Raw genomic sequence first — 18162 nt, forward strand, 5'->3', positions numbered from 1 at the left:
AGAAACAGTGAGATATTTAGCATCCCCTTCCATCCCTGCTTCTTTCAGGCCTTTCTTTCTGGCCACAGATTCTGTAACTGGGCTCCTCTTTGAGGGCTCCAGCTCTAACTATGCTCCAGTAACCATTCCCTTCTTTCCCAGACCTATGCCCGAAGGTAGAAACAACAGCTTCTGATTCTGGTTGTTCCCTTAACCCTCACCAGCCTTCTCTGAAGAGTCCTTCATGAAACTATCTCCAGTGAAACCCCTGAGTGTGCCATCTGTGCCCTGCTGCTCCCTAATATAGAGGCAAAAATCCTGTGGCTCTAAAGAAAAATTCTTCAACAGAATCAAGTCTTCAGATCACTAAAGATGACACTCACATTCACTGGAGCTAAGCACACTTAGCAGTGGGCCGAGACATCAGAAATAAAGAAAGCAAGTTAGAACTGCTGGGGTTAAAAACAAATAAGCACACAAACAAATAAACAAATTCCTATAAAGTGCCCAGAACTGTCAATCTGCACATGGTTCATTCACTTTCAGTCCTGATGGAGTTCTCTTCTCTCCCACTTCCCCCTTATTGGGATGAACACGTTTGAACAAACACAACTTCACGTTTCCATACATAAAGCGATGTCTAGATTAAGCATACATCAGCCTGGCCTATCTGTTTCATCAATTGGCAAGTATATCATACACATTTATCACAACAGAGATACAATTCACTTACATTTTAATGAGTAATTTTTAATTAAAATGGTCATGGTTACTCACATAATGATAGCCTTTTAAGAAAATCTTCCAAAATTTTCATTATTATTTTTACAGAAACATTGTAAGCACCAAGTATGTAATGATGCTTCTATAGGTTAATTCAAAAAGTTAAAAACTAATGAATGGTTCTTACATTACAGTAAATATTGTTTGTTGCAGAGTCAACTAGAAAACTAGGACTACAGATATTGTTCACAGTCTAATACCATGACCCTGGGCCACTACATTTAGTCTGCCCAGGCTGCTATGACAAAATGCCACAGACTCGATGGTCCAAACTACAGATATTTATTTCTCACAGTTCTGGAGACTGGGAAGTCCAGGATCAAGGTGCCAGAAGATTTGATTCCTGGTGAGGACCCTCTTCCTGGCTTGCAGACTGTCACCTTCTCATTGTGTCCTCACATGACAGAGAGATAGAGAGCAAACTCTGATCTCTCTTCCTATTCTATTAAGGATATTAATCCCATCATAGGGTCCCCATGACCTCCTCTAAGCCTAATTACCTCCCAAAGACCTCATCTCCAAATACCATCGCATTGGGTGTTAGAACATATCGACTGTGGGGTAGGGGGGGCCATAAACATTCAGTCTTTAACAGCCACCTAAAGGAGACTCTTTCCAGCATTATGTTTAAATTCAGCCTTACTTTTTTCTTCTACTGAAAACTTTTACTCATGCCCTAAAATTTTCTAAGCTCACAAACGTTCTCTCCATTCTGCCATTTTCCTCCCAGGAAACTCCTCCCAGGGAATTTCTTCATGGGACGTCTCTTTTCACTCTCTTCCTAATTGTTCTCTAGGGCTGTTGCACAACCCGACTACTACTCTTCCACTTTACTCTCTCCTGAGCTCAGGTGACGGATTCCTGCATCCCAGGTCTTCCTCTGTCTTGGTGTATTCCTTCCTTTTGCTGGCATCCATACATAACCTCCTTAGGAAGAATTTTTTGAAGATAATGCTTCCTGAATTCCTAAATATCTGAAAATATCTGCCTAGACTCCTGAGTGATAAATTGGACAGGGAGTAGGAATCAAATATCCTCCACCCAAGAAATCTGAAGTAATTATTTCACTGTTCTCTACTTTCCCCTGTAAGTGATGAGCCTGTCTGATACTTTCCCAGAAGACATGTGTTTTTTTTTTCCTTCCAGAAGATTCTCTTAAAAAAAAAAATGAGTTTCTGCTTTGCGTTGCACCCTGCCTACTATGTGCTAGGGTGCATAGGGTGCACATTAGTAGTGCTGTGACTTCCCCAACAAAGATAGAGGGGGGAAGATGAAAAGGAAGGATATATAAAACTACAGCGGCTGCTAGCTTATAAACAAAAAAAGAAAAAAAGAAGGCAATGCATCATCCACATTAAACTCTACCCCCAAGAAACTATGATTCAGAAAGTGTGTTATTCACCCTGGAATCTTTACTTTACCAACACCCAAGCTACTCTGCTTCTAGAGTTACATGGAACACACAGTGGGGGGCAGGGGAATCATGATGAAGACAAAACTGTTCTTCAGCAGAGGGAACATCAAAAAGGCTGTTTAAAGTAAAGCATAACTAATTTGTTACAATGTAGGAAAAGAATATAACAATATCTTTCACTGCTGAGTTTTCCAGAATTCTGAATAACTTAAATTCTATAGTACATATTTCTTTACCATAAAAAGACTTAAAAATTCACAAAGTTGGTAAAGCTAACTCTAAAAAAAGTATTGAAAATACTTTAACAGATGCAGAGCCACTGAGCTAAACTATTACAAGGATGCTTTAGAATACCTAAACTACAACGTGAAGGGTGTCTTGTAGACCTGCATAACTCAGCAGGCCTAATGGAAGGGAAATACTATTCCAGTGATGAGAATCCAGAATGGAACCCACCCTACTTATTTCACAGAGGGACTTAATACAGGGAATTGGTTACACAGGTAACAGATGAAATGAGAATTCAAATATAGGACAATTAAGTAACCCAGGGATTAGCAATAATAGGAATCTGGTAATCCCCCTAAGGAAGAGGCAGAATTGACTGGAACCCAGAAGCCAGGACCATCTAGCAGAAGCTGGAAATAAGGCAAGCCTTCCCTGCAAGAACTGAGCTCACAGAAAGAAAAGCAAAAAGAACGATAACACACCTGCTGCAGGAGACAAGGCTAGCCTCACTTTAGACAGAGGGCGGGCAAGGGAGTAAGGGAGAATTCCCTGGCTTCTCCCTCCTCCCATCCTCAAGTTTCCCCCACTAGCGCCTCCAACTAAACCAACTCTACAGAAACAGAGTTCACAGGAGTGTAGGAAATGTGATGCAGAGCAGAGCAGAAAAGGGTGTGTGAAAGGATATTAGGGCAAACAAACAAATGACCAGCACAGCCAAATAGCTGAATTTGGTAAGAGTATCAATAACCAAGGCAACCCAGACAATTAAAAGCACATGTTCACATAAAATCCGGTACACAAAATTTCATAAAAGCATTATTCACAATAATAGCTTTTATTCACAATAGCTAAAAAGCAGAAACAACCTAAATGTCCATCTGCTCAGGAATGGATAAACATAATGTGGTATATTTACACAATAGAATATTATCCAGCCATAAAAAGGAATGAAGGACTGACTGTTACATACTACAAAATGAATGACCCTTGCAAACAGTATAATAAGTGAAAGAAGCCATAAACAAAAGGCAACATACTGTATGATTCCATTTATAATGAAATGCCCAGAATAGGCAAATCCACAGAGACAGAAAATAGATTAGTGGTTGCCAAAAAATAGAGGAAAGAGAAGAATTGGGACTAAATGATAATACATATGAGGTTTCTGTTTGGAGTGATGGAAATGTTCTGAAATTAGCAACAATGGTTAAACACCATAGTGACTATACTAAACACCATTGAAGTATACAATTTGAAATGGTGAATGTTATGTTATGTGAATTACATCTCAACTTTTAAAATGTTAAAAAAGAAAGAAAGAAAACAAATAACTAAGAAGTGAGAGTATATCATAAGCCTTCAAGATTTAGGTCAAAAGACATTAGTCCTCTTGGTTGTTGGGCAGTGACACTGCACCACGGTAAAACTACTGAAGGTCACTGATACTTGCTGAGAAAATGAGGTATTATTTTCAGGTTCCTAATCTCTAAATAATACATCTGAGGTCCTTCTGCCACTGATTTACAAGCAAAACTAAGACAGCTAAGTCATTTTTTCAGGAACCCATCATAAGAGGTGGGTCTCTGACAGTCAAAATTAAAATGAATACTTTCACAGTTTCACATGAGGAATTGCAAAGCTACAAAGAAGCAAAAATTTCCTTTTTTTTTTCAATATCTATTCAAGCTTAAAAACACATCCAACTTTTTTTAATATTGGATGATTAAATAGAGAGGGATTGAAAAAGTAAAGAATACAAGCTAGTAATAGTGAAAAGAGGGAAAGGATGTAAGGAGAGAGCTACAGATTCAAAGCCTGACAGTAAAACAGACAAAGCTTCAAGACTCATCAGTGAATTCCAGCTGACCTGCTTGGGACAACTGTCTGGATAAGTAAAACAAACAGTGCTATAAACCTTTTACAGATTTACTACATTTCTGTAAACCACCCCCCTACAGTGCAAAATGATATTCAGTTATGTTATCTGTGGCATAAGAAAGAAAATCACAACAAATTAAATTGGAGTTGCCTTAAATGCCTATCTCAAGTGACAGCTTCTTAGAGTAATACAATTTGAACTTAAAATAGTTTGGTTGTGATCAAGATACAAAGAATGTTGATATATGTTATAGTCAGTCACACTTAGGGCTAGATGTGACTCATAAAACAGAACAACACTTCTCTTATCACTAACTTGATAAGAGAATAATGTGAATAATGTTCCTTCTTTGTATAAGTAAATGCTGAGCTTAATAAAGTCACTTTAATGGATAAAATTATGAAAATGTCAAAAGACAAGTGCTGAAGAACAACCATAAACAAAATAATTTTATAGACACTAAGTACAAGTGAAACACCAAAACTGAAACCTAACAAAAAGTACTGTATTATCCAAACAGCATAAATTTTTAACAGGATACTTACAAAAAAAGCAACACGAGGCTAGAAAATTATTAGTTATGTCACACAGTTCAAAATCTACTTTCTAGCATTAAGGTTTCTAACAGCCTCCCTAAAGTCCCAGGAAGTAAAGATGCTTCCCTATAAAAATAATCCCATTAGGCATTATCGCAAAGCTCTCTGATCCAGCACAACTGGGGCCAGAAGTTGGTTCATATATTGAAAATATTGGTTAAAGCAGAGAATGATTATATGTATAGTAAAAATTATATATATATTAAAAATGTTGCTTTAACTTAAAACACAAATATAAATATTCACTCACCTTCTGATGTAAGATTACAGCCATTTTTTAAGTTTAGGTCCTTTGATTAGGATTTTGTATCATCTTTCTTATACAAACCTATACCTACAATGCAATATTTATAATTTCCAATTTCCTTTGGATTAAAACAGATTGAAAGCTAAAAGGTGTATGCAAAATAATTGGCATCTGAAATCGTTAGATTTATATCATTTTTTGCAGTTCACTTGTGCATGCTTAACTCATAATAACTTTCCAACTTATCCTTACTGAGATTTTTCCGAATACTTAATAATTTTCTTTGCTGCCACACTCACAGTTCATCACTTTACATAATACTATATTACAGAATTCTAATGAAAAGAATGGGCATTCATAGGATTGGAGGCAGATGGGAAACTGGCTCATTACAAGCACACAAAGCAATTGGCAGGAGCAGAATTGCATACATGAAGTAGACCACAGTTTACTCCCCATGGCTGCTCAGTATCCTGTGGGAAGCAGGCAGTATCATTTACAGTGAGCCTGTCAAGCAGAAATAAATTCAGTAAGTCTAATAAGTAGACAATGGTTAAGTAAACCTCCACTGTACATCTATTCCACTGAAAGTGAATAATCCGTCAGTGAACACAGATAAAAGGGGTCAGAGAATCAATATCAGATTGGAAAGCTAGAGAAAGTTCTAACAACTTTCTATAGAAATGCCTATTGGCTGATTAGTTAGTTTAAGCTCACATCCATCAAAGAGACTATTTCTCAGCACTGGTGCTGGTTTGGTTAACAACCCTAAAGCCTTCTACCTCCACCTTGTAGTTTGCCACCCCATCACCAAAATAAACAGTATCAGGGGTCCCCAGACACCCTGGAAATTCACTTTCTAGAAACATCACCATCTCCAATAAGCCAAACTGAAGGAAGCCACATAACAAAAATGCATTCACAGAGGACGCATGGGGAGTCGAAAATGTTTACATTGCAAAAGATTCCTTGAAGTTCCATTTGAATCCAAAGGTCAATAGACATTCCAAAGAAAACTTCTCAACAATCTATTGGAAGCATTACCCTACCTGGCACCAACTTCCCTCTGCTCCCACAGAAAAGTTTATAAGATATCAAAAACTCTGGAAAGTTTACACTTTATATTATGAAGATGTGTTATTTGCCATGGGGATAATTTATATTATTATTCCCAATTTTTCATAAGCCTCCATAAAATCAAATTCTGCTTCCAGTATCACCAACATAAGGCTTGATCAAATTATTTGGTTAATGAAATGGAAGTACAAATCACATCTGCCAATTCTGAGCTGAATTCTTTCAGAGCCACGACAGGTTCCCTCCACTGCTCTTTCTCTCTGTCACGAGATCAGCACATCTCACACAGGGGCTGCTCCATCACCCTGGATCCTGGAAAGAATTTGACACTTGGGACAGAGCCACAGCTGACAACCACAACCAACATGAGCGAGAAGTACACTTTGTTATTGTAAGCCATTAAAATGTTGGAGTTTTTTGTAACAAGCCATACCGCAGTGAAAGCTAACACAACAACCATCGATTTTGTTGAAGGAAGAGAATACAAAGGAGATTGACATCAGTGCTATACCTTCCAACCATAAATGACTTCTAAACCAATAAATAATGATCACTAATTTTCAGATCAGTGTTTCTCAAACTATGATGATGGACCAGTTACCTTTCCTTTTTAAATTTTCCAATCTATTATAGACCAGTACTTACATAAAATATTAAAAAATGAATTATTAGAAAATCGAAAGAAAAGAAGACTTTCAAAATATAAGCCCCAATATTTATATTAGCATTATTAGATTCAACAGAAATAAAACTACTCTTTCAAACTGCTATTAACGTTTCTAAATACTTACTCCTGGGCTTCCCTGGTGGCGCAGTGGTTGAGAATCTGCCTGCCAATGCAGGAGACACGGGTTCGAGCCCTGGTCTGGGAAGATCCCACATACCGCGGAGCAACTAGGCCCATGAGCCACAACTACTGAGCCTGCGTGTCCGGAGCCTGTGCTCCGCAGCGGGAGGGGCCGCGATAGTGAGAGGCCCACGCACCGCGATGAAAAGTGGCCCCCGCCTGCCACAACTAGAGAAAGCCCTCGCACAGAAACAAAGACCCAACACAGCCAAAAATAAATAAATACTCACTCCCAATTTCTGACAATATATTATTATTGCAAACTAATTACAGTGCACAGAACCACACTGCTCCACAGAGCACACTTCGAGGAGCACTGTTTCAGAACATGTGAAATTAAGAAATATAAAGGCTTTTGTGATGATGTAAACTTCTTGGCAATTGTATAAATGGAAATTAAATTGTAGACAAATTTTGCCCAGAAAAGAGGTAAAATTTTTCCTTAGCATCTTTCCCACTCTGCAAAAATATCTGTGGTTCCTTTTTTCTATAGGCATAAAAATCAGGGGGGTTTTTTCACCTTGTTTTTTCAGTCTATCAATGATAGACATTTAGATTATTTGAAAAGTGCCTAGCTCCCAGACTTAGTAATTTTAAATGAAATGTTTTCAGTTATAACAAATAGGAACCCAATTATCTTATATTGACATATGTAGTTTACTGCCTTTCTCTCTACTTATTATTATCTAGCTACTGAAAAGCAGCTAGTTTTCTCCAATTATTTAGCAACCTGCAATAAACATGATTTAGTTCTAAAACCCCAAGTATATTTTAAATCACATTTAATTTTCTAAAGAATGAATCCTTCCTTTATTAAAGATGATTCAAAGTTTCAGAAATTAATCTCAAGCCTTTAAAGTAGTTTCGGGCTGGCCCAGAAATACTTTTTGGGTGCTAAGATTCCAATCTTGATGAATGTCATTATATATCTACTGTCCTGGGTTGCTGCAGCAGCTGCTAGCTGCTTAAAGAGCGAGTTTTTTTAAAAACGACTGAAAGGAAAAGAAATGATTGTTTCATTTTCTCTGAAATGAAGAAAAATATGTGAAATATATTTAAAGTGAAAGTGCTTTCTAAGTTTTAAAAATATGGATGGCAAAAGCCAGAGCCACCTCAGTTTGGGCAAAACAGAGACTACATCATTTGACTTTTGCAAGGCTCAACTGCCTTTTGAAATTGATAGTATTTTTTTTAATAAGAAAAAGAAAGACTTTTGCAAATTAGAGAACTTTTTCAATCTTGTCAATTAAGATTTCTATAGCATTGAGTAATGTATAAAATTACAATTTGCAATCTAGTTAGTATCTAGAGCAACCCAGTTAGGCAGGTAAGAGGAATATCATCACCTTTAACCCCACTAAGCCAGATGAAGAGCCATGTTTAGAGAGCTCCACTGTGGGTTCAAACTCTAAACCCCATTCTTTTTTTTTTTCTACACTCTAATACATGGTAATTTCCTTCTTAAAGATCATTTATATTTGACAACAATAAGCATTTGTACCTAAAATATTTTCAGGTCAGTTGGCAAAAAAATACGCTAGAACAGCATACATTTACCAGCAGTATTATATGTATAGGAAAGTATAGTGCAATTTCTAAAATGATTAGAAGAGAAGAGAGATATCACAATATGCTAACATATTTTGATTACTGGTATAATTTTCTATAATACAGAATTAAAGTCTAGACAGTCTTTAATTTTCATTTCTTCTGAAAAATTATCAGAAATAGGTGGTTAATCATTTAGATAAAAATTGAATTAAGAACATTTCCTTTTACTGTTTTCCTGTTACTGTAAATATAAGTAACAATTTATTCCTTAGCAGAAATAAGATTTTTGTTGTTGGTTTTTGAAGATGTGTTTTATATTATCTTTGGAGGTGTAGGGAAGAGGTAGATACAAAAGCAATGTTTTAAATTATATATGTATACACTTCCATGATAAAAATATAAGTAAAATGATGTCACTTTTTACAACTCTGCCTATAGGTAAAGAAGCAATAGGGCTTTTTAGGTGCTATTTCAAGTACATATATAGAAGTTAAGCTTACTGTTACATTAAATGACAAAGTAAGGAATTCTTAAAAATAACCCATGTTACAGTTAGAGATTATTTCCATAGAATCTTTTAAGTTTACTGCTGTTTCAACTTAGCTGATAAATATGAAGTTATATGAATACAGTTAAATGGTTTTAAAAACATTTTAATATCATTAGCAAAACCACCTAGAATACTTGTTATTAATCCTTGTTTGCACTTTCTAATTTTAAAAAATCAACTGTAATTTTTTAGCTAATTAACACAAACTGTATTTTCCCTTCAGTTTAGTACAAATTTATACATTGGAAGACTAACTATAAAATCTAACCCATTTTTGATGCTGAGGAAAACCTCAACAAAGAAAAATAACTTTCTTCTTGCTCATCTCTTCATAGCCATAAGAAATAGATTTTTTTTAAATAAGGGAAAAAATATAGACTTCCTTAATTGTATTTTTAAAAAAATACATGTTTAGTTCAGTAATTATGGGTATATTTTCAGCTATGCTGTCATTATCATCAAAATTCTATATTCTACAAAGTTACATTAAATTAACACTCAGGTATTACATTCTTTTCCAAAGAACTATTATTTTAAATGAATTTTTAACCCAGAATTTTGGCTCTACTCTCAATTTGAAAGTTGTTTTTCTTTCTTTATGTTTTTAAGCCAAAGCTGTTTAGTGAGAAAAGTTTGAGATCCCATATATAAGGAGATCCTGAGACCCTATAACAGGAAAAAAAAAAAAAAAATCCCTTCATCTAGATAAGTAAATAAATTAAAATTTTCCCAACATACTGCCTGTTAATTATTTTAACAGTTAACTGTATTCTATCATACTTCCTATTTTCTATCACAATTTCATTTATCTTAGTCATTCCTATCTCTCCAGTAAAAATAAAGGCCCGTTGATTAAATCTGATATTCTTTGTGCCCTTAGACACAAAATAAATATTGCTTGATTGAAAATAATTGACTGAATGTTGTTTCAAGGATATGGAGAGATTTTAAATTATGTGATATACCTTCACAAAGAATAGGATTTTCAAAAATCAAATTAAATTGAAAAAAAAAAGTTAACAGAGGATATTTTTACATAAAATAGGGACTAGATAATTTTGAGTTTTCTCTTTACAAAAGATTTTATAAATTGTTATACTTTTAATATTTAAACATTAAATCCTAAATCCTTAAAATTTTTAAATACAGTTTCCAAACACATATATGGTCCAACTGGATTTACAAGGAACAACTTTTAATAAATCAGCATTAGTCATTATGATAGCTACCAAATCTAGTTTCATACAGTCCCTTTCCCATATTTTTATATTTCTAAAGCCTATTTAGTAGGTTCAATCATAAATATGGAGGAGAGGTAATCAAATGCAAGTACTAAATTTTAACTGAGGTTCTTATAGCAGTTTTGGTATCTGTATGTAAAACTTTAACTTGAACACTCTCAAGCAACACCTCTCAATAAATGGCAATAAAAAGAACTAATAAAATAGAATGCCAAAAAGTGCCTTGATTATAGGTTGATATCAAAGTGGTCTATTAATATAAAACTAGTGGTCAAGGCAGTCACTTAGAGAAGATGGGGAAATAGTCATGTTTATGTATGAGAAAAAATTATAACAATTTTAACAACAGTTTAAGTGAAAAGACTTCTAGCCTCAAAATATATTTCATAATAATCACCAGGCCAAGCTATCTGAATCAGCAGACACACGATCTTTTCCAAAACTTTCCCTAAAGTTTTCAGTAACTCTAGAAACAGGCAGCTGGCATCATCTAATTTGGGGGACTACACAGAGAATAATTTTAAGTCCTTAGACCTGCTTTTTCCAATAAGGGAGCCACCAGACAAAGGTGGCTACTTGTGCTTAAGATTAGGTTAGTGCAACTGAGAAACTAAATTTAAAGTTTTATTTAATTTTAATTACTTTATTAAATGTAAATTTTAAAACTATTATTCATTTGAGTTGCTAGAACTTTTAACAATGGTTGGAAAAACTTGGGTATGTACTTTTAAACTGAAAATTTTATTAAATCTAAATATTGATCAAGTATTTCCAATGGAAAAATACCAGATTTAGAAAGTGCAGTACAAAAGAATGAAAATATCTCACAAATTTTATATTGATTACATGTTAAAATATGTTTTGATATATTGGGTTAAATAAAAATCTATCATTATTAAAATTCATTCAGCTGTTCTCCTTTTTTAATATAGCCACTAAATTTTTTGAATTATATAAATGGTGTCCATTATATTTCTATTGGACAGTGCTGCCTTAGACAATATAAATAAAATCAAAACTTTTTTTAAAGTCAGTTTCCTTAAGGTATAATTTACACGCAGTAAAATCCACTCTTTTACATGTATAGTTCTATAAATTCTGACAAATGTATACAGTCATGTAACCACCACAATCAAGACATAATACATTTTCATCACCCCAGAAAGGTGATGAAATCACCCCAGAAAGGTGATGCAATCACCCCAGAAAGGTGATTATGTTTCTCTGTAATCAGCTCAAACCTCCTACCCCTAAACCGTGACAACTCAGTTTTCTCTCCCTACAGTTTTGCTCTTTGCAGAACAGTACAGCATGTAGACTTCTTGAGTCCAGGAAAATCAAACTTTAAAGACCATGCTACCCTATGGTACTAAAGGATTATTATTGATATTTCCTTTCCTTGTATTACAAACATTTTACCAAGGCCTATTTTGCCAGCTATTGCATTTTCAAAACTGAAAATGAAAGCTTTCTTCCTTGTCACTATTACAGTAATTTATTTATACTTATAGAATAAAACTGAGCACACTGTATTTTAGTTATTTACATACAGGTTTCCCTCCACTAGACTGTATGATGGAAGCCTGACTTCTAGAACCACTGTGCTTTCCATAGAGTTAACTGCCTAGTGAAATTAATGGTGCAGATGACAAGGCTGAGAAGGTATTCCCCATATTGTGTTATAAAAAAGGAAAAGGAAAAAACAAAGAACTGACTGATGAAGCAGTTTACCCTCTAGATTAACTGTCTACTTTTATTGTGGTCTCAAAAAAAGATATTAGAGGATCCAAGTACTACGATGCCAAATAACCAGGAGCAAGTGCTAGTGGAGATTGAACCTACACCAATATTTTTACCTAGATTGCTATTAGTTTTGTCAGAGCTTGCTAACAAAGTTGAATAGATTTGGAGTACTCTGTCTAACACTATTTTTCTCATAAACTCTGTTATTTCTGGTACATGATTTTAAGAACATAAAGTTTTTAAGAAACACATGTATCTTATTACAGCAGAAACACCTTTACCGCATGAAGGTAAAGACTGAAGAAATTCTATGGAAAAGTAGAATATTTGTAATCAATAATATTCATAAAAGTTAAATATATGAAATATAACATCTATGTTTTAAATAAATAAATAAAATATTACAACTGAGTTTAATTGTTCTAAAATACTTACTGAAGTCTCCAGTAAGAAAAACTCCCTCTGCTCCCGGGGCCCATTCTTTGCAGTATAAACCACCATCAGCACATCTGTGGACGCCAAAAGATTCATAACCTCTGGAAAACTTATCAATACCACCTTCGTTCTCTCCAATGTTGTTCAAAGTCTTGCTAAACAGCTTATACCTTTGAAAAAGTGCAAAAGAAAGGAAATTGAAAAATTAAATCATCTTCCAGAAAAGCTACTGTAATTAAGAAGTTGCTTTACTCTCATTCAGAAAAAGAAAAAAGAAGACATCATTAAAGAGGAATGATGTGAATAATTTCATTTATTGGTAGAAGTTACCTGGTAGGATAAAATCATTTTTATCTCAAATAAACTGAACTAATCCAACTAACATTTTTTTTTTGTAATTTCAAGCATTTTGGTATAAGAGAGAAAATATGATGGCTATGTTATTCCATGAATATTTTAATATCAGCACTATAGCAACTTCTATGTCAAGACAGTATAATGAAGGAGCATTCCTACATCTCTCCTCAAACTCCTAAAAAAAAAAAAAAATGAAGGAAAAATAGCTAAAAACCAGTAAGAAAAATAAAATTACTCTATAGCAGGTTTGGTACACTTTTCCTGTTAAGGGGCAGATAGTAAATATTTTAGGCTTTGCCAGCCATATGGTCTCTATCACAACTACTCAACTATGTCTCTGAAGCATGAAATTGGCCACAGACAATATGCAAATGGATGGGTGTAGCTGTTTCTTTTTTTTTTTTTACATCTTTATTGGAGTATAATTGCTTTACAATGGTGTGTTAGTTTCTGCTTTATAACAAAGTGAATCAGTTATAGATATACATATGTTCCCATATGTCTTCCCTCTTGCGTCTCCCTCCCTCCCACCCTCCCAATCCCACCCCTCTAGGTGGTCCCAAAGCACCGAGCTGATCTCCCTGTGCTATGCGGCTGCTTCCCACTAGCTATCTATTTTACGTTTGGTAGTGTATATATGTCCATGCCACTCTCTTGCTTTGTCACAGCTTACCCTTCCCCCTCCCCATATCCTCAAGTCCATTCTCTAGTAGGTCTGTGTCTTTATTCCCGTCTTACCCCTAGGTTCTTCATGACATTTTTTTTCCTTAAATTCCATATATATGTGTTAGCATACGGTATTTGTCTTTCTCTTTCTGACTTACTTCACTCTGTATGACAGACTCTAGGTCCATCCACCTCATTACAAATAGCTCAATTTCATTTCTTTTTATGGTTGAGTAATATTCCATTGTATATATGTGCCACATCTTCTTTATCCATTCATCCGATGATGGACACTTAGGTTTTTTTTCATCTCCTGGCTATTGTAAATAGAGCTGCAATGAATATTTTGGTACATGACTCTTTTTGAATTATGGTTTTCTCAGGGTATATGCCCAGTAGTGGGATTGCTGGGTCATATGGTAGTTTTATTTGTAGTTTCTTAAGGAACCTCCATACTGTTCTCCATAGTGGCTGTACCAATTCACATTCCCACCAGCAGTGCAAGAGGGTTCCCTTTTCTCCACACCCTCTCCAGCATTTATTGTTTCTAGATTTTTTGATGATGGCCATTCTGACTGGTGTGAGATGATATCTCATTGTAGTTTTGATTTGCATTTCTCTAATGATTAATGATGTTGAGTATTCTTTCATGTGTTTCTTGGAAATCTGTATATCTTCTTTGGAGAAATGTCTATTTAGGTCTTCTGCCCATTTTTGGATTGGGTTGTTTGTTTTTTTGTTATTGAGCTGCATGAGCTGCTTATAAATTTTGGAGATTAATCCTTTGTCAGTTGCTTCATTTGCAAATATTTTCTCCCATTCTGAGGGTTGTCTTTTTGTCTTGTTTATGGTTTCCTTGGCTGTGCAAAAGCTTTGAAGTTTCATTAGGTCCCATTTGTTTATTTTTGTTTTTATTTCCATTTCTCTAAGAGGTGGGTCAAAAAGGATCTTGCTGTGATTTATGTCATAGAGTGCTCTGCCTATGTTTTCCTCTAAGAGTTTGATAGTTTCTGGCCTTACATTTAGGTTTTTATTCCATTTTGAGCTTATTTTTGTGTATGGTGTTACGGAGACACTTTATTTACAAAAACAGATGGTGGGGCCAAATTTGGCCTCTGGGCTGTAGTTTGCCTAGCCATGCCCTATAAAGCATGGAAAGAACATACATCACATCAAACTGCAGAAGCTAACAGCCATGAGAAAAAATCAAAGATTGCTTTCCAAGCAGGACCAAGAATAACACATGGCTGCTCCTGAACCTCTCCCAGATTCCCAGAGTCCATATTCAGGGCTGGTACACAAAAACATACTACTACTTGCACTTATTAGCCCCAGGTCTGGGGAGAAGCAAAGTAGGACAAAACTGGTAAAACTAGAGAAATGAAGCCTGTGGCAGGTGCTCTATGTCAGAAGTGAAAGTTCCAGAACTATGCAATGAATTGAGCAATGTCCATAAACGTCCCTGCGTACTCAATACCCTGAGGGGTAATCAATAAAAGTCCCAGAAAGATGGCATGAATCCAAGTAGGGAATATACAGGGAATATACAAAATGTAAGAAGCTAACTAATGAAGAACACCTCAACTGAGCTGAATGGAAAAAGACTCTTTCCACAAATGTTTCATGCTGTACTTCAACTTAAATAAAAATGAATTGAATTAAAATAAGAGCTGAGAGATTATATGACAGAACAACAGAATGAGAAGGAAAATGAAACTGCAGACCCAAAGAAATAAACAGAGTATCAAAACATAGCATTAGAAAATAATAATTAAATTAGAATTGGCAAGGAACAAAGTGTACATATAACCAAGGGCGGAAAGCGGGGCATGGGGGGTGGTGGTGGGATGAATTGGGAGATTGGGATTGACATATATACACTAATATGTATAAAATAGATAACTAATAAGAACCTGCTGTATAAATAAAATAATAAAATAAAATTCAAAAATTCAAAAAAATAATTTAAAAATCCCTATTTTTAAAGTTAAAAAAAAATACTATACAATGGACATCCCCAATAATTGAGTATGAGAGTTACTGTTTCTCTACACTCTTGGCAATGTTAGTCTTATTAATCCATCTGATATTTTTTTAACTCTCTGGTTGGTAAAAATATCTTATTGTGTTTTAGTGCTTGCATTTTCCTAAATTATTATTAAGGTTGAATGGCTTTTCTTAAATTTATTAGCTATTTGTGCTTCTTTTTCAGTGAGATGAGTGCAGGCTAGTATTTACTAATGGTATAACTCTGGATGAATTCCTAAATTTCTTTGTGCCTCATTTTCTTGCCTGCAAAATGGAGATGCTAAGTGTATTTGATCAAAAGGGTTATTACGCAAATTAGCTGAGTTTGTACATGTAAAGTCCTTAGGCTATTGCCTGGCAAATAATATTCTCTCAATCAATATTACCTATATCTTTGTCCTTTTTTTTTCCATCTTAGGTTGCTTTATTTTTTGATTTGCAAAAGCTCTTTATATATTATAGAAGGTCATCTGTTTTCTGAAACACACTTATTGCAAATATTTTCTTCCAGTTGGTTTCCTTCTAGCTTTACTTATGGTATATTTCATCTTAAAGAATTTAAAAATTCTTTCTAATCTATCCATCTTTAAGGAGTTTTATATAGAATATATATAGCATTATATTTTGCTTAAAAGGTATTCCTAATCATAAGATTAAAATAATTCTCCCATATTTTCTTCCACTATACTTATATTTTTTGGTGTTTAGTGCTTAAATTGCCTTGGAATTTATTTTTGTATGTGGAATGATGTAGGAATTTGAGTTTTCTTCCAAAGTGCGAGAATAATTTTCCCAGTGCTCTTTATTTCATATATTCTGCCCTTTCTCCACTGATTGAGATGCCTGATTGACTTTATGTATTAAATTCACATATATAGAAGGCATTTTTATTTATTCCTCTTTCTTTTTTCTTTTCTGTATCTGGAGGAAGAATACCACCCAATTTTAATTAACATAACTACATATAATAGTATATTTAATATTTGGTCATACAATTTCACATTTTAATTTTTCTGTACATTTTCTTGGATATTTTAAAAACTTTTTTCCTTTATATGAACTGTATAATCAGTATGTCAAGTTTATTCAGATTATTTTACTATACAGATTAATTTGGAGAGAACTGCTACATACAAAATATTGAGTCCTTTAGCACATTTATCATTAGGTTAATCTTAGCATTTTGCTGTTATCATGATAAGATGCTCCTTGTCTACTACATTTTCTAAGTGGCTATTGTTGACAAATAAAGATGCTAGCGGTTTATTATAAAAAAGAATTATTAGGTAAGTGAACTGAAAATTGATATAATTAGAGAAAAAAGACAAAGAAATTGAAAATATTAAAGAAAAGAGATATGCAAAACTAACAAAAATTATCAAAATAAGGATAGCTGGTGACTCTGAAGAACAAAACTAAATAAAATGAATATAAAAGACATAAAACTGGACAGTTTTTCTACAGAATTAAATCTGCATTTTAAAAAGAACACATTATGTTTTAAGAAAAAATTGGAAAACAAACGCACAAACACGCACGCACAGCATCTCCCAGTTTAAGCTACTGAAATTCAAAGGAGAAAGAAATAATTCTATGGACAACTGGTACAAAAAAATAAGGGGAGGCAGGCGTTTTTTTTTTTGCAAAGGAGCATTACATTAAAGACCAAAACATAACAAATCCAAGCCCACACAATTCTGAGAGGGAAAAGTAGTAATCTAAGGATATTATATGAGGGCTTCCCTGGTGGCGCAGTGGTTGAGAGTCCACCTGCGGATGCAGGGGACGCGGGTTCGTGTCCCGGTCTGGGAAGATCCCACATGCCGCGGAGCGCCTGGGCCTGTGAGCCATGGCCGCTGAACCTGCGCGTCCGGAGCCTGTGCTCCGCAATGGGAGAGGCCACAACGTGAGAGGCCCGCGTATCACAAAAAAAAAAAAAAAAAAGTCAGTTTAAGGATATTATATGAGACACATGCCTACTCGAGCTTAAGGAATTCTTTAAATATTGCCAAATTAAAAAAATAATTTTAAGTCTATGACATTAATGAACCATTGTTGAAGAAAAGAAAAAAAAAACTTTCCATAAAAATTAGTCAATTAAAAGACTAAAAACACACACAGAGGAATGGACAGTCATTGCAGCAGTGTGGTTGAGCCCTAAGTCTTTAAATATAGAACCAAGTTTAATCAATTGTGCAATTATGTGAATGTGATAACAAGAAAAGAATCTCAATGGACAAGTGAAAACTTGACTTATAAAAAAAACAAGAGGTAAGTGAAAGGGAGATGGAATAAAGCATGAGTGGTCAGACCCCTATTTTTTTTTATAACAGAGTCACTCAACACTGACTAAAATTTAAGATTGTCATCATTATACTCTTTAATCTCTTCATTAATCTTAGATAGCCACTTTAAAGAAAGTCGTAATGTGAATTTCAGCCACTTCTTTCATTTTATTTCAGTCTATTTGTTTAAAATTAAAACACATCTATTTTCCTCATGTTTTACTATATTATTTCTATCAAGCTATTTCTCTATCCT

The 18162-nt window shown here is 34.5% G+C and overlaps 1 protein-coding gene across 1 annotated transcript in view; it reads right to left on the reverse strand.

Annotated features, from left to right (window-relative positions):
• Positions 1–18162, reverse strand: part of GBE1 (1,4-alpha-glucan branching enzyme 1) — a 292212-nt gene that overhangs the window by 213732 nt on the left and 60318 nt on the right. The window contains exon 2 of the mRNA XM_060010479.1: positions 12571–12740. Coding sequence (XP_059866462.1) covers positions 12571–12740 — 170 coding nt within the window. The remainder of the gene's footprint in view (positions 1–12570; positions 12741–18162) is intronic.

This window comes from Delphinus delphis, chromosome 4, assembly GCF_949987515.2.
Source record: "Delphinus delphis chromosome 4, mDelDel1.2, whole genome shotgun sequence".
NCBI lineage: Eukaryota > Metazoa > Chordata > Mammalia > Artiodactyla > Delphinidae > Delphinus > Delphinus delphis.